Source organism: Dioscorea cayenensis, chromosome 17 (genome assembly GCF_009730915.1).
Source record: "Dioscorea cayenensis subsp. rotundata cultivar TDr96_F1 chromosome 17, TDr96_F1_v2_PseudoChromosome.rev07_lg8_w22 25.fasta, whole genome shotgun sequence".
Classification (NCBI taxonomy): Eukaryota; Viridiplantae; Streptophyta; class Magnoliopsida; order Dioscoreales; family Dioscoreaceae; genus Dioscorea; species Dioscorea cayenensis.
In genome coordinates, this window is record NC_052487.1 from 21,870,255 (window position 1) to 21,895,599 (window position 25,345).

Below are 25,345 nucleotides of genomic sequence, written 5' to 3' on the forward strand. Positions count from 1 at the left end.
GCAACACACATGCTTTACATGATTAAGCCTTTTTTTTTTTTTCTTTCTTTCTTTCTTACTTTGTATATATATATATATATATATATATATAGTTTGGGTTTGCAATTTTGATTATCTTGAGAATTTGTTAATTTGAGGAATTTCTATGGTTTTTCCAACATTTAAGATGTTATTAAGTTTTGATTGATATACTAAAATTTGGGCAAGAGATTTGAAGAGTGGTTGTTGGATTGTATACCATTAATGCTTGCAGTTAATTTTAATAAACATAATTGAAACAACACAGATTTGATTAAGAATAGCAATAAATATATTGATAAAATTAACCAAATTCAAAGTCTGCCATTAATTCTTCAAAGACACAAAGTTTGACCCACATGACCTTGTTTAAACTTCAGAGTTGGTCAGCCCTGAAATTTGAGTCTTAAGAATTTGAAGGTCAAACATCTGATGTTAAAAAAAAACTGAACCTGAAATCAACCTTAACATATTTAATTACAAGCCATCAAAAGAGAAAAGGCCAATTAAAAGGTGAGTTCTTTTTTATTATTATTATTATTTTATTTTAATTGTGGAGTATGGTTATCAAAGAGCAAAATAGCACCACAAGTTACGCATTGGAGGACGTTATCATTTATCAAGCAAGTGGATAGAAGGAAGATATGCCAAAAGATAATAAATAATTGTTTGTTTTATTGTCCACACATGATATTATTGCTATCTTTTGTGGCTTTCGTCAGAGTATTAATCTCTTCTTCATTTTGTGACCTGAAGCTGAAGAACTTGAGAGTTGGAATACCTGAATGAAAACAGATGAGAGTTATTCTATATATAATTTATCGTCAAGCATAAATTAATTTCAGGTGATGGTCATGCAAAACTTTTAAGTTATGCCACGTCACATTGACACTAAGCAAAAAGACTTGTTCATTTTTAAATAAATGAGGTAGTGAAGGAAAATACTGGAAAATACTGGGTTGATGCATATATATAGTTTATATTTGTCTAAACATAGGACAACTAATTGGCATCTGTGCGTAATTGGCCCAAACTGAGTGAATCATTAGATAGACCTGAAGCAAAATAGTTAAAAGTTTTGTTTGAAATATGAGTAGCCAGGATGATATCATATGATTGTAATTGTATTTGTCATCCTTAAAATAAAGAACTTTACAATGTATTAAGACCAGTTGCAGTGTACCTGCTTCAGCACCTCATTGATGTGGGACCATACTGCATTGGCAGTTGAGACCTGACCATTCGCTGGTCTTTGTTCCGGCGTAAAGCAGAAGATGATATGTACCTGAAAGTGGGGAATGAAAGAAATGGTAAATACTGGTTCATTCATGCTTAAGATCCCCGAAATTTATAATTAAGTGACAGGATAGATTCAATTCACAGAAACCGGAACAAATATAGCAATAGAATTTGGTGCTTGAACATATCTGATATGATGATGGAAAAATACAACATCATGGGGGAAACAAGTGATATGTGTTGGATACACAACAAACTACTCAAATGTAAATTGTGATCAACAACAAGCTTTCAAACAAAAGAACTCAATCTCCGGAGAACTTACCCAGCAATGTATTTTCTTGTAAAGAATGTACATATTTAAGTAAAAAGAATGAAGTTACCAATGGACATGCATGCAACAAAATGAAGGATTGGAAGCTAAAAGTCTCCCCTCCTTTATGCATGCAATTGATTTCTCGACTAGTACTTACAGTACAAAAACAACTTATTGATCTACTAAAGATAAAGGAGCGATACCTTTTGGGCAAAGAAGTTAGACACTGTAGCTTAGAATTCCACCAAGACAGCATCTGGATCAGAAGCACCTACATGACCTTTAAAATCACAGCTCATGATCAATCTTCTGAATCATGTGTAGCTGCACAAAAGCTTCCATTGCTAATCCATTTTGGATCATGTGTCAAGGGCAGGACCTTAGTATGAATAAACTTTAAAACTTCAATCGGGTCCCAGAAGTTAGTTTCTCCAAGATTTGGTACTGTACATTCAGATGTGTTCTTCTCACTCTCTGCCGGTGAAAAGAATACCCCCAACATCTTCAGCTTGTAGCCTAACCAGTGTGTCATAGACATCTTTTACACAGCACGAAAGATTCATCAGGGATTGATTCCTTCCATAATAATAACCCCTTGTCCCAAACATCTTGAAGGTCAATATTCACATACAATACTTGACCCATTTTCCTCTTTCTAATCATGCCCTTAACTATTCTCCGCTGACAACCTGTTTGCCAAATCAATCCCCCAATGTCTTCAGCTTGTAGCCCAACCAGTGTGTCAAAGACATGTTTTACACAAAGCATGACAAATTCATCAGGGATTGGTTCCTTTCATAATAATAATCCCTTGTCCCAAACATCTTGAAGGTGAATATTCACATAAAGAACTTGACCCATTTTCCTCTTTCTAATCATGCCCTTGACTATTCTCCGCCAACCACCTGTTCGCCTAATCAATGAAGAATGTGAGCATTTGAAAACAATCACAACATCCAAAGCACTGGCATCACTTTGTCACAGGAGGCATTCTGCTGCCGGCCATGTCATAGAAAGGAAATTTCATGGCCTGAATAGTAGATCATGAGATCACACGGATACACAATCATATTTCTCTCCTGAAAGTTCCAGATGTGTTTTGCCTTTTAGCATTGCTGTTCTGCATTGCCTCACGAGACCTACCACCAGATTGCCCAAAATCATCCAAAGAATTATCCGTTGATTTTAGGTTCCTACAACTTCCATTTCTAGGAAGAAAGGTGTTACACTTCTCATCATCTTCTGAACGGATGCCCGATCTGGGCTCTGGAAGCATGTCTAGATGCCTTTGTCTTTGTCCAGTTCGCAAATTTCTAGAGTTATTTGAAGAAACCTTTCCAGAAGGATAAGAAGATCCTTTTGCAACAAAGAATTCTTTGGGAATCTTATCAATGTCCATGAAACATTTCCTCGACTTAGAATCCTTAATGAGAGCGGCCCAATCATCTGATTGCGTAAGAGCATTGGCATTACCCACAACCTGGAAAACAAGTACAATAATCAAATCCATATCGTAATTAAATTTCAATACTGTATCCAGAATAGGAGAGAAAGAGAGAAAGAGGCATACCCACAATGCCCTCCTTGCTCGAGTAAGAGCAACATTCATCCGACGAATGTCCGCAACAAAACCAACCCCATGATTTGAGGCACGAACACAGGACATGATTATCACATCTCGTTCCTGCCCCTGAAATGCATCTACAGTGTTGATGTAAATATCTTTACCTTCCTCTGTGTTCATAACTTCCTCAAATTCCCGTTGGAGACACTTCAACTGGAGCTTGTATGGAGTAATTATGCCCACAGAGACCTTCTTCACACCGTTCATCTTCTGGAACTTCTGAAGATGCTCATACAAACGCAGACAGAACTGTGCTTCATGGATATTTTGATAAGAGACAGATCCGCCTTTATGCGACTCCCGACCGTGGCTGATGTCAAAGAACACGTAAGGTTGCAGCAAAGGGTCTTTGTAGTAAACCTCATCAGCCAATTTCATAACACTCTCGCTGTCTGTCAGCCGTCCTTGATAGAAATACCTTGATGGGAAATCGCGAATCTGAGGATGCATTCTGTACTGCACCGAAAGCAGCATAGTGGGGCAGCCCGCTTGCTGAAACCTCTCAAACAGACTTCTGCTGTACAGTAATGTTCCCGCAGCTTTACTAATCACAGTCGCTGGAAGCTGCTGGGGATCACCCACCAGGACGCATCTCGCAGCACCCAGGGAGAGGGAGGAAGCACAGCCACTTCGCTGGCCTGAGCGGCCTCGTCAATCACAACCATATCAAATCCATGCGTGAGGCGGAGAATAACTTCCTTCCACTGCTTGACACCGTCGTGAAAACAACCTCTGCTTCATTGGCAAAACTCGCTTCCAGTTTTGCACGGGCATCTTCCAGGTTGAAATTGTTTGTGGGAGAAAACCTGGACTCCAAAATGCACAACCGAGACATCTCCACCAGAACTTTGTCCCTGCCCTCCACAGCTGCCGCAAGGTTTTGCAGCAATATGTCTCTGTTATGGTCCCGTGCCACAAGAACATCAGGATCAACACCTACAGACCCCTGGGACCGGCCCGCAACAGCTGTCGCAAGGAGTTCCCTCTGAAAACTAGATATCTGTAGCGAGAATTGAACTTCGCGGGCCTTCAACTGGTGCATCCACCCTAAAACCTCATCACGCCCCTTCTGCAAAAGCTGTTCCGTTCTTCGCTCCACAGAAACCGCTTGCGCCGCTCGGGTTTGGGAATCCACTCCCACCCGAGCCACATCAGGCCGATAAACCTTCATTTCTCCGTCAATGAACCCGCGATCAAGAACACGTGCCAGAAGCTCATCTGTTGCCGCGTTTGACGGAGCGCACACCAGCATTCTTGGCTTTGGACAAAGCTTCGGCAATGTGCGAAACAGGTTTTTATCCATGCTTTGCAGAACTTCATCGATTGATCCAACTGATCCTGAACTACCAATGCTCTCTGAAGTGCTCTCACTAATCTGTTTATAACTCTCAGGAGCCAGTTTCTTCAGGAGAGCTGTGTAGTAGTGTTGATACTGAACCAGATGAATGACGTTTAACATGCCCCACACAGTGTGTGTCTTACCTGTTCCAGGCGGACCTTGAACAAGTGTAAACGGCCAAGGATCTTGCCTCTTTGTGGATCCATTGTTTGTGCCCGCGGCAGTGTGCATGGCTGCCCATTGAATCGCTGCCAGCTGAGGACTGTTGAATGTCCTGTGCAGATAATCTACAAAATTTGGAGTGAAACAGTCCGGCATGGAAGGGGGCTGCTCCTCACACTTGGGGAAGTGCTCTGGACTGGGCTGCAGGATCGCAGATTGCATCTGATGGACACAAGATCTCATCAGCTAAACAGGGGCATTCAATAATTATGAATTTATCAAAAGCCACATGTGGCTGAATGAGACAGGTGTATCACCTGTGAGTTGAGTCGGCGAAAAGCATGCAGGGCAATATACTCGCGCTGTGTCGTTGCCAGAGAACCGAGCACAGTTAGATACCAGATGCTCTTGGGCTTAAACTTGCTTACAATGTGATCATCGACCCCTTTACTGGAAAAGCAAAAAAAAAAACAAATGGAAACAAGAATAGGCATCAATATTTCCAAGCGTTCACAGATTTGCGGCAAATTAGAAATTGCACTGGCAAGGAAACATATATAAAGAACTTTTTTAAGAAATATCCAGAAAAAGGAAAAGAAATGAGGAGCTCTGTTTTCTGCAATATCACTAAGAGCAAATTCCAGTAAAGACAATATTGATATGGAATTCCCTGTAATATGCTTATAACTTGTAGATACCATGGCTGACCATTATGTGGATGCCTCACTAATTTGGGGCGCAATTTATTGACTGAATGAAGGTTTCGACTCAATTTACCTGCTACAATCATAAGAGTCTCCTACGTAAAAATGAAGAATTGCACCAAGGGGATCACGTGTATCAGTGGGTATATGCCGCCTAACAGTACCAACAACACGTCCAGTAACCTCAGTTTCCACATCCTCTTCACTTGCCCCAGCATGAATATTCCTCTTGTTGGATCTTATTGCTGAAATGTGAAAAGTAAAATTAAAGCCATTTACAACTGAAACAGAAAAACAATAATGGAGAAATAGTTCCCCAATGAGCTATTGGGACAATTAACACACATCTAGGAACATTTGTATGCAAAGTAGATCCAGTATGGAAAGAAGCCAAAGAATATAAAACAGCTACCGATTTAAGGCAGTTACATATCCCCAACAAAGATGTGTGTGAAACAAAGACATTGGCACTAGAAGCAAAAAACCTAGAAAACCAGTTCTCTAAATGCCCAGGCAACATAGGGAAGGATCTTTAAAATGTCAAACAAACAAAATCTAGAGGCCTAATTGAAAGGCCACATCTCCTTAGTTCTGCAGTGTTACCCAATGTTTTCCGCTAATTTGCCTGCATGGCATTCAGGATACAGTTGTGTTTACCTGGTTTCGAAGGGGACATGTGCTTCCCATCTCCCAAATAAAACCCACTACTCATGCAATCCCTCAGAAAAAGGGGAAAAAAAGTTAAACAAAGAATCATTAAGAAACAAATTTAAATTTGAATACAAACCTGAACAGGGCCTGGGGGATGAAATAACTGCCACATCCCCTTCCTTAAAATTCCACTTGCATTCTTGCACTGGAAACATTATGGCATCATACCATCCTGGAACAAAATAAAACACAAGATAAAACCAGAAAACAGGCTTCAAAGAGTTCTCATAGACTTCAAGAGAATTGTCTAAGCAGCTTTCAAGTAAAAACCATCTAATTCCCTGAGTGAAAATAAAAATAAGGAAGGCCAGCAGAGTAAAGGTTTCAGATGCAAGAAACTTTAATAAACTGGATGATTTTAACGCATTTATAACGTGCAGGCAATCATAGTGGATTAAGCTAGAGAGCAGCACTTATTCCAAGATAAAGCAGTTTATCAATCAACTTCCCAGAGAGGAGAACAATTGCTCCCTTGGAACATAAAATCTTTCACAGTATCATAAGCTAGCTTTGCCAGCACAAAACAGGCATATTATCTCTCCGGTAAATATTTCAGTTTTTTGTTTAAAGTCAGTAACTATTGAAATGCTTCACATGCCAAAGATCTCCCAGATTTCCAAAATCAAGCACGCCAATATGAAACCAATTTTTTAAGCATCAAGCATTAGCACCAAGAAAAACTCTATGCACAAATAATAAATTATAAAGAAGTTCCATCAATAATGTTGGATAAATGCATATCACCGATTCACCTATACTCATTGAAAAGTTCATAACAATGCGGGTATGTGTTCATCCTGGTAAAAAGGGTAGACTTTAACCACAGCAAAGGATACGGCCAACAGTTCTACAACCATGCCCAACCTGAGCCTGGCATGGTTGCAAATCAAGATATATACCAAACAGCATTCCATTCCACTATTAGATTGTCACCATCTCATATGCAAATTGACAACTGATAAATGCACATACAATTTCTTGAGACCTTATCTTCATTGATATATTCTAACACAGAAAAAAAGCATCCTTGAAATGAAAATGCTGACAACAACAAATGTATGACATGAAAAAATAGCCCACTACACACATAAATCAATACCTCTTTCGCGCCTTTCAACAGTCTTTACACGGACAGCTATATGTACATCCCTCGATACTGTCTCCGTGAATTCCTCCCAAGTGCTATACAATTGAGCTCGGCATTCCTCAAAGAGCAAAGGTTCGAATACTCTCACATACTCTTCAACAGACTCAAATTGTCCAGGCACACATTGAAGCTCCGTCTCTTCTGGAAAATGAAATCCAAGCATTAAATTCATGTTCAACCACAAACCACGCACAGCAAGCTCAGAAACCAGGTTTTTAAGAAAACTGATAAAAAAAAAAGTAGAAATAGATGTTGTTTCCTAACTTCACATAGTCAAAAGAGAGTTAATATCACTAAAACAAAATGATTGGCTTTAGAAGTCTTCCACTAAGCAGAAGTGATCCTAAATAAGTCCACAGTTGCAGCAAACAAACTAGAAATCTGATAAACATTATGCTCCCTGCATTCAGTTTGAGCAAATTTTGTGCTTCCCTCTAAATAATTTTTTTTTAAGACTGCGCCCTAATTTTTAATATTGTCAATCTTTAAAGCTCAACCACTACAACATCCAACACAAGGATATAACACTGATAGTTAGCAAACGATAAAGGGAATTTGTTCCAAACCTGCTTGATGCCAAAACTTCTCATTCGTCACCTCCCTCAAAAGTCTTTCCACTGATGTGTCTTGGTATTGGAAATTATCTGCAGTCTGCTTTTTAGCAGGAAGATGCTTTTTGTTCCCCGCTTTATGTTCTACAATGCTTTGGCCTCCCACATTGGGTTTCCGCTGTAAGACAGGAAAGCTCTTTGACTGCCTAGTATCCAGAGGCTGCTTCAATGAACCCTGTCTCGGAATAGATACTGAGTGCGCATCCATGTTGAAATCACCAACAATTGGCTTTTTAGACCAAGCTTGCAATCCTGAACTATAATCACCATTTGAGTCAACCTTGTGATTGCCAGAATCTACAGCAGCACCTCCTTCGGTGTTAGATGTGTCAGATTGTTTCTGATCCTTGCCTGAAGACATATTATGATGCTCCACAATCCGTTCTACTGCAGCAGGACTGGCACGGAGTGTGTCTTTGACAGTACGTGTGATCATCGGTGCCGGAAAAGAACTCTGTCTTCTTGGTGTTGATGTTTTAATGGAACCTGCCTGCTTCGCATCTTCCACATTGATAAACATAGTCTGCCTCGCCCTTTTCTTTCCTAACATCGCTTCCTTGTGTTCATCCAGCTTAGGTCTCCGTCCCAGGTTACTTCCCACCCGCAGAGCATGACTTGCTTCAACCCCTTTTATGTCTTTTGGCTTCACAGGTAATGATGCTTCCTCTGTACCATCCACAGCCACATGCCCCTTGAAACCCGACTCCGGATTTCTGCTGCAGTCTGATACCAAAACAACTGAACTTTTTGAATCATTAGTCGTATTTCCAGAATCACCATTGGAATTCCCATGAAAAACAGAATCATGAGAATCATTCTCAGAAATCTTCACAGGATCAGGTACCTTTTCCTCAGTTGCTTCTGGCTTACTCCCATTTCCAAGATCAACTTCATCCTGCTTATCACTGGAGTTGTTGCCTGTGCCATCAGTTTCTGCTTCCATATCCGACCACTCTCCTTCTTCCCTTTCCAGACCTTGGGCATCCAAAGCACCTGATGCAGAATTCAGTGCTGTGTTATTATCCTCAGCATGGCTACCGCTAATAGAAGGTCGTGCCTCGCTGGGCTTAGATTCATCTTGCTTCTGTTTGGAGTCCTCTTTTAAATCCTGCTGATCTTTACACCTGACAAAAGGCTGAAATCCAGAGACTGAAGATGCATGTTTGAAAGCATTATTGTTTGCTATCCTAGAACTTTCTGATGGGGGAAATAAGCTGGTTGTGTTAAAGTTTGAAGAAGGAATGGTCTTTTGGGGGTTAATGCAGACAACATCATCATTGACATCTTCCCCTTCGGTTGGAAGTTCATTAAGATCAAATATCGGTCTGCCACGACACCCCATTTCATGTGTAAAGGAAAATAAATAGAATTGCTTTCGTCAGCTTTTCCTTCCTGCTGCATCAACAACTCTTCAAAAATAAAAATAACAATGTCAGCAGGCTGCTAAAGAGGATGAAGATCAAACAAATAAATTCAAATGTAAATAGAGTTCAAATATAATTAATGAGTGCATGAAAGGATCATAACCAAAAACAAGTATTAGGCAACAATAAAAAAAGTAATATGCATTCTATGGCATCTAAAAGCATGCGAAGCAAATCATGAATTGGATAATAGCATTTGGCAACACCAGAAGCTTTCTAGTTTCAACCACAAACACAAAGCGTGTTCACTTTGATATTGATGATGCAAAACAACCAAGATTTGTTTCAAAATTACTAGATAACTGGGAACCCGACCTTGAAACCCACAAGTAAGCCTTCAAACAAAGCTAATTATTGACAAACCAAAAAAAAAAATTATCATATAATTCAGCATCCATCATTTCATACAGCAGCCTGCCATATAGAGCAAAATAAATCCCATATGAAACAAAGGATTACTAATATTCAAAACTTGGCTCTATTGTACCAACGCTAACATAGCTGAATGTAATGTCAAAATGAGTGTACAACAACATGAATACAAATTTGTAACAGTTGTTATTCATTCTTCCCCAAATAGCGAGTATGGTCTACTTAATAAACATAGAATGCTTAAACTTGAACAAAGGCATCAGGTTCATGTATTGTTTGGATTGAATATGCAAGGCCTTTCATCAATAAATGATCACAAATTCCATATTTTCTATGATTTATGCTGCCATATATCATATAAGAACAGCAAAATTACTTTATAAATGTTTTCTACAGAATAACTAATGTCAATTCGAGCAGCAAAATTCCTTCTTGAACTTAACCATGTCCTTAGTCTTATATGCAAGTGCGCAATGGTACTGTCCCTACGAGCTAATGCTAATGCTAACGAACAAACTTAACCAAAAACCACCCTCCAATTCTCATCCACAAGTAATCACCTGTATATATAGATATATATATATATATATATCTACAGCCACAAATTCTTGTCCAAAACTGCTAACCATCCAACTTCTCTATGGAAAAACCAAAAACAAGAAGTAATATATCACATAACTTTTTTGAAACAGAGCTTGACTGATGGAAATTATTTCATAGAATATTTTTTAAGCAGTACCACATGAAACATGCAGATATAAACCAAAACTTTTGAGTAAAAAAGACATTTTCAGGGATTCATGGTCCACCTAACAAACAGAAAATTAATATAGTACTCAGAAAAAAAAAAAATCATCCATCTCTACTTTGAATTTAATTCCATAGATGCTACAAACAAACAAACCTAGGTCATACGATTTTCCATCTCAAATTCCCCATCCACGGCCCAATTTCCACTGTTACTGATGAAAAAAAAACATGCATTAATTATCCCACGACCAGATTGTCCATCTAACCCAAACTACAACATACTGAGATCCATCCAGTGTGTCACAGTCTACAAACCCTCTCTTCCAAACATCACAAAAACAGACTTTGCCAGTTCAAAGATGAATACCCAAATACATACGATCAGCAAGGTATTAAATCATTTCTATGTTATTTCAAAAAATAAATATCATAACCAAGTTAGATCTAGATTAAATTGATAAATTTACTTTTCCAAACATTGGATCCATGCAAAACCCTGTCAACCAATCCACTAACAATCAACGCGCATATCTTTCTCATCCACAAAGTCACAAGAAAAATCCTCAGATCGAACCTAAACTTCCCAAAAATCAAACTCTCCCCTCGTTTTTTAATCAAACCATATATCAATTTAAAAGTCAGAGAACATAATCCATCAATCAATCCCCAAGGGGAGGATCGGGGCCAAGAAAAATCCCCAAAATATAAGTTGAACGACGGATTCCGGTTGAGCTCGAATCTTACCTAGGGCCAGATGCTTCGATGAAACGAGAAGAGGAGGAGATGGAGATCGAGAAGAGCCCTAGAGATACAAGAGATGGTGAGAGAGATGAGAGAGAGAGAGAGAGAGAGAGAGAGAGGATTGAGAGACGAGGAGAGAAAGAGGGGGATGGGTGGGTATTTATAGGAAAACAGAGAGGCCAAAGAAAGAGGTTTTCCTTGCTAAGCCCTTTTATTATTTTATCCCTTAAATACCCCTAATTTTTATATTTAATTTTTTTTTTAATTTACCGTTCCCACCATATGATTTGGTAGTAGTTGGCGGATCCACCTTTTCTATCTATTAGTTTTAAGGAAGGGTAGTTTGGGAATGTTATACAGTTGGGCCCACAAACAGGTCTTGAATTTTGAACCTTAGCTCGAGGGCGTAAACGTCATTTTGGAGTGGATTGTTGTGGGTTGATGTGAAACCCTAGCGCTTTGAGCCTCCCACGTGAGATGCTCCTCACCCTTCGCATGTGTGTGTTGAAGAGAAAATTTCCTTTTTCGATTGGAGAGAAGAGAGTGATATAAAATAAAAATAATAATAATAATAAATGTGATATTTATGTAAATTGGGAAAAAGTTTATAGTTATCCAGAAACCGGTGAGCTTGGGGCTGTCAAGGCGTTGATCTAGTACAACATACTGTACAAGAATGACTTATTACTCTACTGGATTAATAAAGGAATGACACCTAACAAATAAAAGAAGTTACCCTACAAATATGGCAGGCATTTCAAGACACCATCTGAATCAGAAGCAACTTTATACATGACCTTAAAATAGAGCCCAAGGTCAGTCACTCTTCTGAAGCATGTGTAGCTAGCTGCACAAAAGATTCAATTGTTAGTCCAGTTTTGGGTTTCATATGCCAAGGGGACCAAAGTATGTACAAAGTCAGTTTCGCCATGAATCAGTGTTGTATATTCACATATATTCTTCTTCCACATCTCCTCCAACCCTAACAAGAATAGGGCATGTATTCCAGTACTGTATCAAAGATTGACCATGGAACTAGTTCTGCCAATGACAATGCTCCCAATGTACATCCTGACAAACTGATGATCAAATTGGTGCTAATAAAATCCTTTGTATGTTTTCGTCTTTGTCAGGCAGCCTTCCCTGCAGGAGACTTTGAAATTGCAGTTGCCAACCAGAAGCTGAGTTCCGCTGACAGTCAATGTCAGATATAAGTGAAATTCCACAGCCAGAATAGCAGAGCAAATCATTGAGATAAAACAGATACTCTTATCATGTATCTCTCCAGAACGTTCCAGATGTGTTTTGCCTTCTAGCATTGATGTTCTGGATTGCCTCTCGAGGTCTACCGCCAGATTGCCCAAGATCATCTGACGAATTATCAGTTAATTTTAGGTTTCTACAGCTTCCATTTCTTGGAAGGAAGGTGTTACACTTCTCTTCTTCTTCTGAACGCATACCAGATCTGGGTTCTGGAAGTATATCAAGATGCCTTTGCCTTTGTCCTATAGTTCGCAGGTTTCTTGAGTTATTTGAAGACACCTTCCCAGAAGGATAAGAAGATCCTTTTGGAACAAGGAACTCGGGAATCTTATCCATGTCCATGAAACACTTCCTTGACTTGGAATCCTTAATGAGGGCAGCCCAATCATCCGATTGCATGAGAGCATTGGCATTACCCACAACCTGGAGAAACAAATATCTAAATCAAGCCATGAAGCCACAAATACAAACAATACATAAAGGACTTCCTGACCACAATATATCAATCAAATCCATATGGAAATCAAATCAGAACAATGCATTCTCAAAAGATTTCTTCAGTTAAATCACAAATTGAGACAGAGAGACTTACCCACAACGCCCTCCTTGCTCGAGTAAGAGCAACATTCATCCGACGAATGTCCGCAACAAAACCAACCCCATGATTTGAGGCACGAACACAGGACATGATTATCACATCTCGTTCCTGCCCCTGAAATGCATCTACAGTGTTGATGTAAATATCTTTACCTTCCTCTGTGTTCAAAACTTCCTCAAATTCCCGTTGGAGACACTTCAACTGGAGCTTGTATGGAGTAATTATGCCCACAGAGACCTTCTTTCCAAAGTTCAACTTCAAGGACTTCTGAAGATGTTCATACAAACGCAGACAGAACTGTGCTTCGTGGACATTTTGATAAGAGACAGATCCGCCTTTATGCGACTCCCGACCGTGGCTGATGTCAAAGAACCCGTAAGGTTGCAGCAGAGGGTCTTTGTAGTAAACCTCATCAGCCAATTTCATAACGCTCTCGCTGTCTGTCAGCCGTCCTTGATAGAAATACCTTGATGGGAAATCACGAATCTGAGGATGCATTCTGTACTGCACCGAAAGCAGCATCGTGGGGCAGCCCGCTTGCTGAAACCTCTCAAACAGACTTCTGCTGTACAGTAATGTTCCTGCAGCTTTACTGATCACAGTCGCCGGAAGCTGCTGGGGATCACCCACCAGGACACATCTCGCAGCACCCAGGGAGAGAGGAGGAAGCACAGCCACTTCGCTGGCCTGAGCGGCCTCATCAATCACAACCATATCAAATCCATGTGTGAGGCGAGAGAATAACTTCCTTCCGCTGCTTGAAACCGTCGTGAAAACCACCTCCGCTTCGTTGGCAAAACTCGCTTCCAGTTTTGCCCGGGCATCTTCCAGGTTGAAATTGCTTCCGGCAGAGAACCTGGACTCCAAAATGCACAGCCGAGACATCTCCACCAGAACTTTGTCCCTTCCCTCCACAGCTGCCGCAAGATTTTGCAGTAACACATCTCTGTTATGGTCCCGCGCCACAAGAACATCCGGATCAACGCCTACAGACCCTTGCGATCGACCTGCAGCAGCTGTTGCAAGAAGCTCCCTCTGAAAACCAGATATCTGTAGCGAGAATTGAACTTCACGCGCCTTCAACTGGTGCATCCACCCTAAAACCTCATCACGCCCCTTCTGCAAAAGCTGTTCCGTTCTTCGCTCCACGGAAACCGCCTGTGCAGCTCGGGTTTGAGAATCCACTCCCACCCGAGCCACATCAGGCCGATAAACCTTCATTTCTCCATCAATGAACCCGCGGTCAAGAACACGTGCCAGAAGCTCATCTGTCGCCGCGTTTGACGGAGCACACACCAGCATTCTCGGCTTCGGGCAAAGCTTTGGCAATGTGCGAAACAGGTTTTTATCCATGCTTTGCAGAACTTCATCGATTGATCCTGAACCAACACTCTCTGAAATGCTCTCACTGTTCTGTTTATAGCTCTCAGGGGCCAGTTTCTTCAGGAGAGCCGTGTAGTAGTGTTGATACTGAACCAGATGAATGACGTTTAGCATGCCCCACACAGTGTGTGTCTTACCTGTTCCAGGTGGACCTTGAACGAGCGTGAAGGGCCAAGGATCTTGCCTCTTTGTGGACCCGTTGTTTGTGCCCGCGGCAGTGTGCATGGCTGCCCATTGAATCGCTGCCAGCTGAGGACTGTTGAATGTCCTGTGCAGATAATCTACAAAGTTTGGAGTGAAACAGTCCGGCATGGAAGGGGGCTGCTCTTCACACTTAGGGAAGTGCTCTGGACTGGGCTGCAGGATCGCAGATTGCATCTGGTGCACACAAGATTTCATCAGCTAAGCAGAAGTATTCAACAACTATGAATTTATCAAAAGCCTTATGTGACTGAATGAGATCGGTGTATCACCTGTGAGTTGAGCCGGCGAAAAGCATGCAGGGCAATATACTCACGCTGCGTCGTTGCCAGAGAACCGAGCACAGTTAGATACCAGATGCTCTTGGGCTGAAACTTCCTTACAATGTGATCATCAGCCCCTTTACTGGAAAAGCAAAAAAAGAATACAAATGGAAACAAAAATAGGCATCACTATTTCCGAGCGTTCATAGATTTGTGGCAAATTAGAAATTGCACTGGCAAGGTAACATCTATAAAGAACTCTTAAAAGGCAAACAACAGAAAATGGAAAGAAATGAAGAGCTCTGCGTAGTGCGTTCTGCAATATCACCAAGAGCGAACTCCAGTTGAGAGAATGTTACGCATATAATTTCCGGTATATGCTTATAAATTGTACAGACTATGGCTGACCATTGTTTAGACGTCTCACTAGCGATCATATGCTATTGAAGGAAGCACTAAGGGTCATGGCCAATGTTCTGCCCATTCTGAAGACCACAACAAATACTATTGAAATGGCATTCTTAAAGCTCTATTTTAAAAAATAATTTAAGCTAAAATTTACTACGTAATCAAACTTCAAAAAAGCTCACTCCTGCAAAGTCGTAAATAGAAACAGCCTATGGAGACGTATTTGATTCACATGATGATTTAACATAACGTTTGATCTAAAGTCAAGTATCAGAAAAGCTAGCTTCTGTCCTGGTAGTAAAACAGTTCTAACTTAACAACCAGTGAATTTTCTGTGAAGCTCACTTAGTGATCTGCGTAAACGAGTGAAGGTTTCAAACCAATTTACCTGCTGCAATCATAAGAATCTCCTACATAAAAATGAAGAATTGCACCAAGGGGATCACGTGTGTCAACAGGCACATGTCGCCTAACAGTACCAGCAACACGTCCAGTAACCTCAGGTTCCACATCCTCTTCACTTGCCCCAGCATGGATATTCCTCTTATTGGATCTTGTTGCTGAAATAAGAAAAATAACATTAAACCCATTTAAACACAACTTTAACAGAAAACAACCATGTAGAGATAGTTGCCTGATGTGCTTTCAGGCAACTTAACATCTCCAGGAAAAAATGTATGTAAAATAGATCCAGTCCTGCAAGAAGCAGAAACATATAAAACAGCTGCCAATTTAAGGCGTTTATGTCTCTCAAGCAAAGAAGGACGTGAAACAGAGGCAGTTATGCTGGAGGCAAAAAGCTATAAAATTAATTCTCCAAATGCCCAGGAAAAGCAGGGAAGGACCTTTAAAATGTCAAACACTGACAATAATATAAGGCTAATTGAAAGACCACATCCCTTAGTTGTGTACTGTGTTAACCATTGGTTTCCCATAACCTACCTGCATGATCTTCATAAGACAATAGTGTTTTCCCACTATGAAAGTTGGCATATACTTCCCATTTCCCACAAGAAACAAACTCCCAAATCAATTGCCCAATTAAGAAAAACAAGTATCATTAAGAAACCAATTTAACTCGAATCCAAACCTGGGCCAGGCCTGGGGGATGAAAGAACTGCAACATCTCCTTCCTTGAAATTCCACTTGCATTCTTGCACTGGAAGAATAATGACATCATACCATCCTAGAACAAAAGAAAACACAAGTTACACCCAGAAAACAGGCTTTGAAGGGTTCACAAAAACTTCAAGAAAATCATCTGAGTATTTCTCTATCAACTTTCAAGTAAAGATGTTTTAGTTCCCTCACAAGTGGACAGCGAAAATAAACGTATGTTCAGAAGCAAGCACTAATAAAGCTTTACAATGCAAACTATACAATTAATACAACAAACCAGATTAATTTATCACTTCTGCGACAAACAGACAATAGTAGAGAGAATTAAGCTAGTGAACATCTCTTATGCTGACATAAACCAGTTTACCAGTCAACACTTCCCAGGGAGGAAGAAAAATTAGCCAGCCAGCCATTGGAGCAGAAGTAATGTTCCTTTTGAACATACACTTTCATATAATCATAGGCTAGCTTGACCTGCACAAAACAGGCATATTATCTCTCCAGCGAGTATTTCAGTTTATAGTTTAAAGTCACTATTTACTGAATGACTTCACGGTACCAAAGATCTACCAGACTTCATCAAGCATGCCAATATCAATAACCAACGTTTTGAGTTCAAGCATGAGCAGCATGAGAAAACTCTACAAGCATATAATAAAGTTGCATTCATAATGCTGGAACCGTCCATCTAAGATGATGATTTGTAAATAAGAAAAGGGACTGGTAGAACAAGTAATTTATAAAAGAAACAAGAGACAATTCCCCAAAGATATTATCACTCTATCCAAATTTCACGTGCAAAGATATTCAAGTAACCAACTCAATGGGATGTTGGATAGCATAACCATAACTACTATCTAATGCGAGTCAACAGGTAATACTCCAACAGAGCTTCTACTTCAAACATCATTTTTGTTTATGCCCTAGAGACTATAAACTACAAAGGTAAAGTTCAAATCTCTATAATTTCTAATGAAGTCCTTTGCCAAAAGCTTCAGTGAATAGTTGCAATATGACAACCAAACTAAAAGTGAAAAACAAAACACTGTGCAATGGAAATACATTCCCTCTTGACCATAACATGCACATCCACCATCAAATTGTAACTACCAAAATGGTGCTTAAAACAAGCATAAATAAAACTAAAAATAATATCTTCTGAAGTGTATATCTTAATCAAGTAACCTCTCGGTCTTCCCAAACACACACACGCGCTATGTGCTACCAACTCTTCATTACAATAATTGTAATTTGAAACAAGTTGAACATATAATTAAAAAATTAAAAAAAAAAAAAAAACAATGCTTTCTTCTAGAACATCAAGCAATATCCTAAGTTCTAAAGGAAGTAAAATCATGCATGTAGGCCTATACTAAAATAAACCAACAGTTATCAAAATGTTATTCTTTCACACACTTTTATAGATTTGAAGTAACATAGAAAAATTGCTAGATACTTCAACTTACTCCCAAGTTGAAGTATGGAGTAAAAAACCAAGACTTCGCATGCCTTGGCCATACCGTGAAATAAAAAGGAAAATATGCTTCCCTACATTGGTCACCGCCAAAAAATAGAATAATATTAAAAACCATTCCCTAACTTGGTCATCTGCCAAATAGTAATAGAATAAATTGCAAATACCATGTCACCACTAAACCTCCAAACTCATAATCCAAATACTCACAGCCAACCTATTCAGCAAGATTATTTTACTCTAGGTCAAAATATCCATTTGCCAATTTTCAACCATTGAGTACTCAGCCCTCTCATTTCTTTCAATCCCAAACTCACAATGATAGACAAATCAAAGTGCATTAGGAGTCAGATCTTGGTTGCCTATTGGTTCCATTTCTGGGCATGATATACATAAGGGAATAAAATTGTTATATAGAACTTCAGCACAAAATGTGAGTACATGGCACATCTCAAGATTTGATTGACAATAATTACAATATATTCACTGGTCACGCCAAAGATAAAAGAAAAGCAAAGTATAGAAGAAAGTGGGGACCTCGGCTTCCTACATTTCCTCGTAAAATAAAACAATTGACAAAATGTATGAGCCAAGAATATTTCATTCTTTCTGATATCATTTACCAGCACAAAAGAAGACATTATCCATCCAGAGCATCCTCCAAATCAACAGAATTTAAACTCCAAAGTACCTACCAGTGAATTCATTTACCAAACACCATCCAACTCAGTTTCAATCTTGTTTGTACAGTTTGAGGAATAATTCAAAAGAATTTGGAAATCACAATGGATCCCATTGCAGTCAAGACTAGTCAAACTATAAATTTGGACTTGGATGCTGGAAACTGGTAAACCATAAATATATGTCACATACCTTCTATGAGCATCACATGCACGAGCTGTAAAGAATTTGCCCAGACCATAATAAAAACCAAACATACCAAGGTATAGAAGCCCTAGAAAATCAAATGCCAGCATCAGACAAATACCATATACAATGGTAATTACCATAACATAACAAGCACCAAAGACATTACGCCAATAGGAGAATGAATATGGGATAGGACGTGTTGCCACATAACCAACAATCTAATAAACAATCATAGTGTGTAGCAAGCAAAACCCAAGTTCATTCCAAAAAGGAAATAAGAGGATAGATATTAAATTGCTAGTCACATCATGTTTCTTCAGCACCATAGATAAAAAAATCAGTCTAGCAAGAAAAAAGCTCGGGCTACTCTATTTCTTGTAACAGCGAAATTGGATTTTCCTCACACCTAAATTCATGAAGGGAGTGCCCTGACTTATATTAATATTACCTATCCTCTTGGAGTTTATAAGTATGAGCTCATGGCAAAAATATTAGGCAACTCAACCACAACACAAGCTGAGGCCTGTGGTTCTACAACCATGCACAAGCTGAGCCCGGCACGGTTGCAAATCTCAGCATACACCAAACAGCATTTCATTCCACTATCAGATTGTCACCATGAAATGAAAACACTGGTATCAGCAAATATGCGGGATGAGAAATAGTCCAATATGAACATGAAACAATACCTCTTTCTCGCCTTTCAACAGTCTTTACACGAACAGCTATATGTGCATCCCTCGATACTGTCTCTGTGAATTCCTCCCAAGTGCTATACAATTGAGCTCGGCATTCCTCAAAGAGCAAAGGTTCAAATACTCTCACATACTCTTCAACAGACTCAAACTGTCCGGGCACACATTGAAGCTCCGCCTCTTCTGGAAAATGAAGCACACAAGTGTTAAATTCATATTACACCATATAACATGCACAGCAAGCTCAGAAACCAGGTTTTCAAGAAAATTGATCAAATGGTATAAATAGATGTTGTTTCTTAACTTCACAGTCAAAAGAGAATTTACATCACTGAAACAAAATGATTAGTTTTCAAACAGTCATTCTCTAAGCAGAAGTAATCCTAAATAAGCCCACAGCTGCAGCAAATGAACAAGAAATCCTATAAACATTATGTTCCCTGCAGGTGGTCAGAAAAACTGTGCTTCCCTCTAAATAAATTTTTTTAAGAAATATTGCCGATCTCTGAAGCTCAACAACTACAACATCCAACACAAGGATATAACGTTAATAGTTAGCAAACGACAAAGGAAATTTGTCCCAAACCTGCTTGATGCCAAAACTTCTCATTCGTCACCTCCCTCAAAAGCCTTTCCACTGATGTATCTTGGTACTGAAAATTATCTGCGGTCTGCTTTTTAACAGGAAGATGCTTTTTGTTCCCCACTTTATGATCTACAATGCTTTGGCCTCCCACAGTGGGTTTCCGCTGTAAGACAGGAAAGCTTTTCGACTGCCTGTAATCCAGAGGCTGCTTCAATGAACCCTGTCTCGGAATAGATACTGAGTACGCATCCATGTTGAAATCACCGACATTTGGCTTTTTAGACCAAGCTTGTGATCCTGAACCATAATCACCATTTGAGTCAACCTTGTGGTTGCCAAAATCCACAGCCGCACTACCTTCAGTGTTGGATGTGTCAGACTGCTTCTGATCCTTGCCTGAAGACATATTATGATGCTCCGCAATCCTTTCTACTGCAGCAGCACTGGCACGAAGTGTGTCTTTCACAGTACGTGTGATCATTGGTGCCGGAAAAGAAATCTGTCTTCTTGGTGTTGATGTTTTAATGGAACCTGCCTGCTTCGCATCTTCCACATTGATAAACATAGTCTGCCTCGCCCTTTTCTTTCCTAGCATCGCCTCCTTGTGTTCATCCAGCTTAGGTCTCCGTCCCAGGTTACTTCCCACTCGCAGAGCGTGACTTGCTTCAACCCCTTTTATATCTTTTGGCTTCACAGGTAATGATGCTTCTTCTGTACCATCCGCAGCCACATGCCCCTTGGAAACCGACTCCGGATTTCTGCTGCAGTCTGATACCAAAACAACTGAACTTTTTGAATCATTAGTCGTATTTCCAGAATCACCATTGGAATTCCCATGAAAAACAGAATCATGAGAATCATTCTCAGGAATCTTCGCAGGATCAGGTACCTTTTCCTCAGTTGCTTCTGGCTTACTCCCATTTCCAAGATCAAATTCACCCTGCTTATCACTGGAGTTGTTGCCTGTGCCATCAGTTTCTGCCTCCATATCCGACCACTCTCCTTCTTCCCTTTCCAGACCTTGGGCATCCAAAGCACCTGATGTAGAATTCTGTGCTGTGTTATTATCCTCAGCATGGCTACCGCTAATAGAAGGTCGGGCCTCGCTGGGCTTAGATTCATCTTGCTTCTGTTTGGAGTCCTCTTTTGAATCCTGCTGATCTTTATACCTGACAAAAGGCTGAAATCCAGAGACTGAAGATGCATGTTTGAAAGCATGGTTATTCACCAGCCAAGAACTTTCTAATGGTGGAAATAAGTTGGCTGGGTTATAGTTTGAAGTAGGAATGGTTTTTTGGGGGTTAATGCATACAACATCGTCATTGTCATCTTCCCCTTCAGTCGGGAGTTCATTAAGATCAAATATTGGCCTCCCACGACACCCCATTTCATGTGTAAAGGAATATAAATAGAATGGTTCTTTTCTGCTTTTTCTTCCTGCTGCATCAACAAATCTTCAAAAACAAAATTAAAAATATCAGCACACTTCTAAAGAGAATGTAGATCAAACAAAAGATTGGACAATGTAAATTGAGTTCACAATATAAGTATTATGCAACAACAAAAGGACACTAAACATTATAATGGCAACCAAAAGAAGCATCCATTAACTCATAAAAGAAATATTAGATAGATATCCAAAACGCCCTAATGTCAAGTCTTTTAGATTAGCAATAAAAAAACTTCACAGAGTAAAAATTTTGTATTAAGACAAGCATACAAAACTCCTGTTTAAGGTAATATTTTAGAATTACCACGTTCACACAAATAAAATTTTAACGATACTAGCTAAGACATGAGAATGATGCACCTCTTCAAGATGGCAAATATTATATCTGTTATTGGATAATATGCATTTGGCAACATCAGACGCATCTTGGTTTCAGTAACAGATAGCATCAAACTAGATCACTTTGGTATTAAAAACCAAAAATTATCTCAAACAAAACTAATTTATAACCATACAAAAAATCAACAAAAATAAAAATCACAAGCAAATTATCACATAAATCAGTATCATTGTTTCACACAGTAGTTCAGCTCATAGGGCACAATAAATCCATGTGAAGATAATGATGGATTCAAAATTTGACTCTCCTAAGAATCTACACTAACTCAACAGTGCAGGAGAACATCAAAACAAGAAATCATCAAAATGGAATACAAATTAAAGTAACTGTAATTCGTTCTTCCTCAAATAGTAAATATGGTCTGCCTCATAAACAAGGTATGCTTAAACTTGATCAACGGAATCAGGTTCATGCATTTTTTTTTCTGATATGCAAGGCTTTTCCTATATCAATATATGATCACAAATTCCAAATAATTATTCTAGTATATACACACAAAACAGCCAAAAAAAAAATTTGAATTTATGAACTGTATCTTTCAATTAACTAACTCCAACACAACACAAGAAGATTCATTGTCAAGTTGAACCTAACCATGTCCGTAGTCTTATATGCAAGGGTAACATGTTGCTCCCCTGCAGTGTCTCTAATTGCTAGTATTAATGAGCAAACTTACAGACACACGAAGAACCGCCTTTTGATTCTCACAACTAGTCATCACCTGTATGCAACCACAGCATCTACTCCTCAAGTGCCAATCTAGCAAACTTCTCTAAGAAACCAAAACCAGAAGTAATAAAGTATTCAATATCACCTAACTTTCTTGAGACAGACTAATGTCAGAAAGCATTTCAAAAATTCTTTTTTCCAAGCAGAACCACATGAAACATGTAGATGCAACATAAATTTCTAGCAATATAACGTTTTCAGGAATTTATGCCCCAGTATCATTCCATCCTTAACAAACATGAAAATTCTACATAGTACAAAGAAAGAAAGAAAAAAATCCCTCTCTACTGTGAACTCAAATTTCAACGATGCTGCAAGCAAACAAACCTAGATCATAAGATTCCCTATCATAAATTCCTCAGCCTTGGCCCACTTTCCAGTGGTACTGATGCTCAAATAATGTGTGCACTATTTAACCTATGACCAAAGTGTCCAATCTACCCAAAAGATAACATACCGAGATCTATCCGTTGATCCCAGTCATGGCTTCGTCCAAAAAGCGTCTCTCCCAAACATCAGAAAAGCACCTCACCGCGTCATAGACGAATGCCCATCCGCAAGGAATTAACTCTTTATTTTTTGTTTAATTTCTAGCATAAATATGATAACAAGTTAGATCTAGATGAATTGATAAATTTACTTCTCCAAACATCGGATCCATCCGAAAAACAAATAAATAAAATCTCTCAACCGATCTTCAAACCATCAACCCAAATCTTTCTCATCATCCATAACTCACCAAGAGAACACCTCAAATCAAACAAAAATTTTCCAAACACTCCCCCAAATCTCAAGCACCATAACAACATCACCCCGTTCTTAAATCAAAGTGATTTTATAGTCAGATAACACAATCCAATCATCCAGACATCAATCTAGCCGGAGCATCGATCGGGGCCATGAAAATCCCCCAAAATACTAGTTCAGTCACAAATTAAAACAATCCAGAGATTCCAGATGGGCTCGGATTCTTACCTAGTGCCAGATGCTTCGATGAAACGAGAGATCAAAGAATGAAGAGTATTTGAAGATCAAGAAAAGCCCTAGAGAGAATGGAGAAACCAAGAGAAAAAAGAGAGAGGGTTTGAGAGACGACGAGAGAAAGAGGGGGGATTCATGGGTATTTATAGGAAAACAACGCGGCCAACGCGCGAGAACGAGACATCTCTCCGGCGCCGTGAGAGGTTTTCCCGGCTATGCCCTTGTTGTCAATTTCCCCAAAATACCCCTGTTTTTTCACCCTAATTACCTAATTTACCATGCCACGCTGATGATCTGGTCGTCCTTGGCGGGTCCCACTTATCGTTTTATTCGATCTCGACCGTTCATTCCTTCGCGTCGACGTCACTCGGCGCTGATGAGGCGGCATTTAAGTCGTTTTATTGGTTTCAGGGAAAAGGGTAGTTTGGGGATGTGATGGTGTGGGGCCACATTCTTTGGAGGGCTTTTGCGTCATTTCGTTGTGGTTGTTGTAGAGAAAGAAAACCCTAGTGCTTGGATCTCCCACGTGCCGTGCTCCCTTGGCACGTGTTTGAAGAGAAAAATTCCTTTTTTGAGGGTAGGAATTAATAATATATCTTATATTATTTAAATTGTCAAATTACCATTCTACCCACAAACTTATATTATATATATATATATATATATTTTTTTTACTTCATTAATTAAAATGATAATGATGTGTGTAATATCTACGACTAATAAAAATGAATGAAATGAATCAATAATTATTGATCATGGGTTTTGATAAATATTATTGCTTCCATTGGGAAACTTAGTTATTAATCCTTGTTGATTGTCATAATGTGAATTGTTTTGCATCATGGAGGGCACTTAAGACATGTTAATCAAAGGGATTAATCAAGAAAAAGAAGGAACAAAAGTCTACTATGTACACATATTGGATGATGTTGGTTCTCATGTTAAGCCAATTTATTTAACATAAGGTTTTTTTTTTTAATAATGAAAGCGGACCACATCAGGGCATACATAGACGTAAAATTAATATATCGACACATATTTGGTTTTATTTTGTCTGAAACCTATTTTTTAAATAATGATACACTTCCTGCTCATAAACCATGTGCTAATAGACCAATAACCAAGTGGTATGATAATATACGAGTGATGAGTCTCAGTTAAAATCTCTCACAAGTGAGAAGAATTTAAATCACGAGTGAATACATATCTATGAGAGTGTTAGTAATGGTTATGTGCGAGTGATCTTAATAGACACGTGTGCATGAATTCCAGTCCCTACTTGTTCCGCCGAACTTTGTGCAAGGTCCTACCTTTCACTAATTGACCCAAAAGTACCTATGATTTAATATAAATAGATAAATAATTTATTATATGTTAGGTTATATTAGACTTAATTAATAACGACATAATAAAAAAAATTAATATATATAACTCGACTTTTTTTCTCCACCGATATTAGATGTTTATTAAATTTCCATACTTGGTATCATAAAAAAGTGAAATACCCAAAATAACCTCATATTTTTCTTAGATGTAAAGGGAGACCGTGAGGTCGAGACTGATATAGAAATTAATATGTAATTGATAGCTCATTTATATATGAAAGTATTGAATTATTTTTTAAAAAATTATTATTTATTTTGTTTTTAACCGAAATATTGGCCTAAATATCTTTATTAGCTATTGCCATTGAAAGTGATGAAATGTATCAAAAAATTCCACTATCTTTTTCAAGGACATTGCTTCAGTTGGAAACTTACACGCCAT

The 25,345-nt window shown here is 39.0% G+C and overlaps 2 protein-coding genes across 2 annotated transcripts; both read right to left on the reverse strand.

Annotated features, from left to right (window-relative positions):
- Positions 1–648: 648 nt before the first annotated feature.
- Positions 649–11,249, reverse strand: LOC120280529. The gene is given in 12 exon segments (XM_039287388.1): positions 649–799; positions 1,202–1,303; positions 1,777–3,053; positions 3,144–3,808; positions 3,811–3,885; positions 3,888–4,920; positions 5,016–5,148; positions 5,476–5,647; positions 6,190–6,285; positions 7,213–7,401; positions 7,827–9,280; positions 11,162–11,249. Coding segments are annotated over 9 exon segments (4,164 nt in total). The 5' UTR covers positions 9,214–9,280; positions 11,162–11,249; the 3' UTR covers positions 649–799; positions 1,202–1,303; positions 1,777–2,639.
- Positions 11,250–11,724: 475 nt separating this feature from the next.
- On the reverse strand, positions 11,725–24,124 carry LOC120280530 (uncharacterized ATP-dependent helicase C29A10.10c-like). The gene is made up of 8 exons (XM_039287389.1): positions 23,573–24,124; positions 20,019–21,472; positions 19,427–19,615; positions 16,365–16,460; positions 15,663–15,834; positions 14,876–15,008; positions 13,014–14,780; positions 11,725–12,844 (listed from the first exon to the last, which is right to left on the reverse strand). The coding sequence occupies exons 2-8, from the start codon at positions 21,403–21,405 to the stop codon at positions 12,431–12,433; spliced, it is 4,158 nt and encodes a 1,385-aa protein (XP_039143323.1). The 5' UTR covers positions 21,406–21,472; positions 23,573–24,124; the 3' UTR covers positions 11,725–12,430.
- Positions 24,125–25,345: the final 1,221 nt, after the last annotated feature.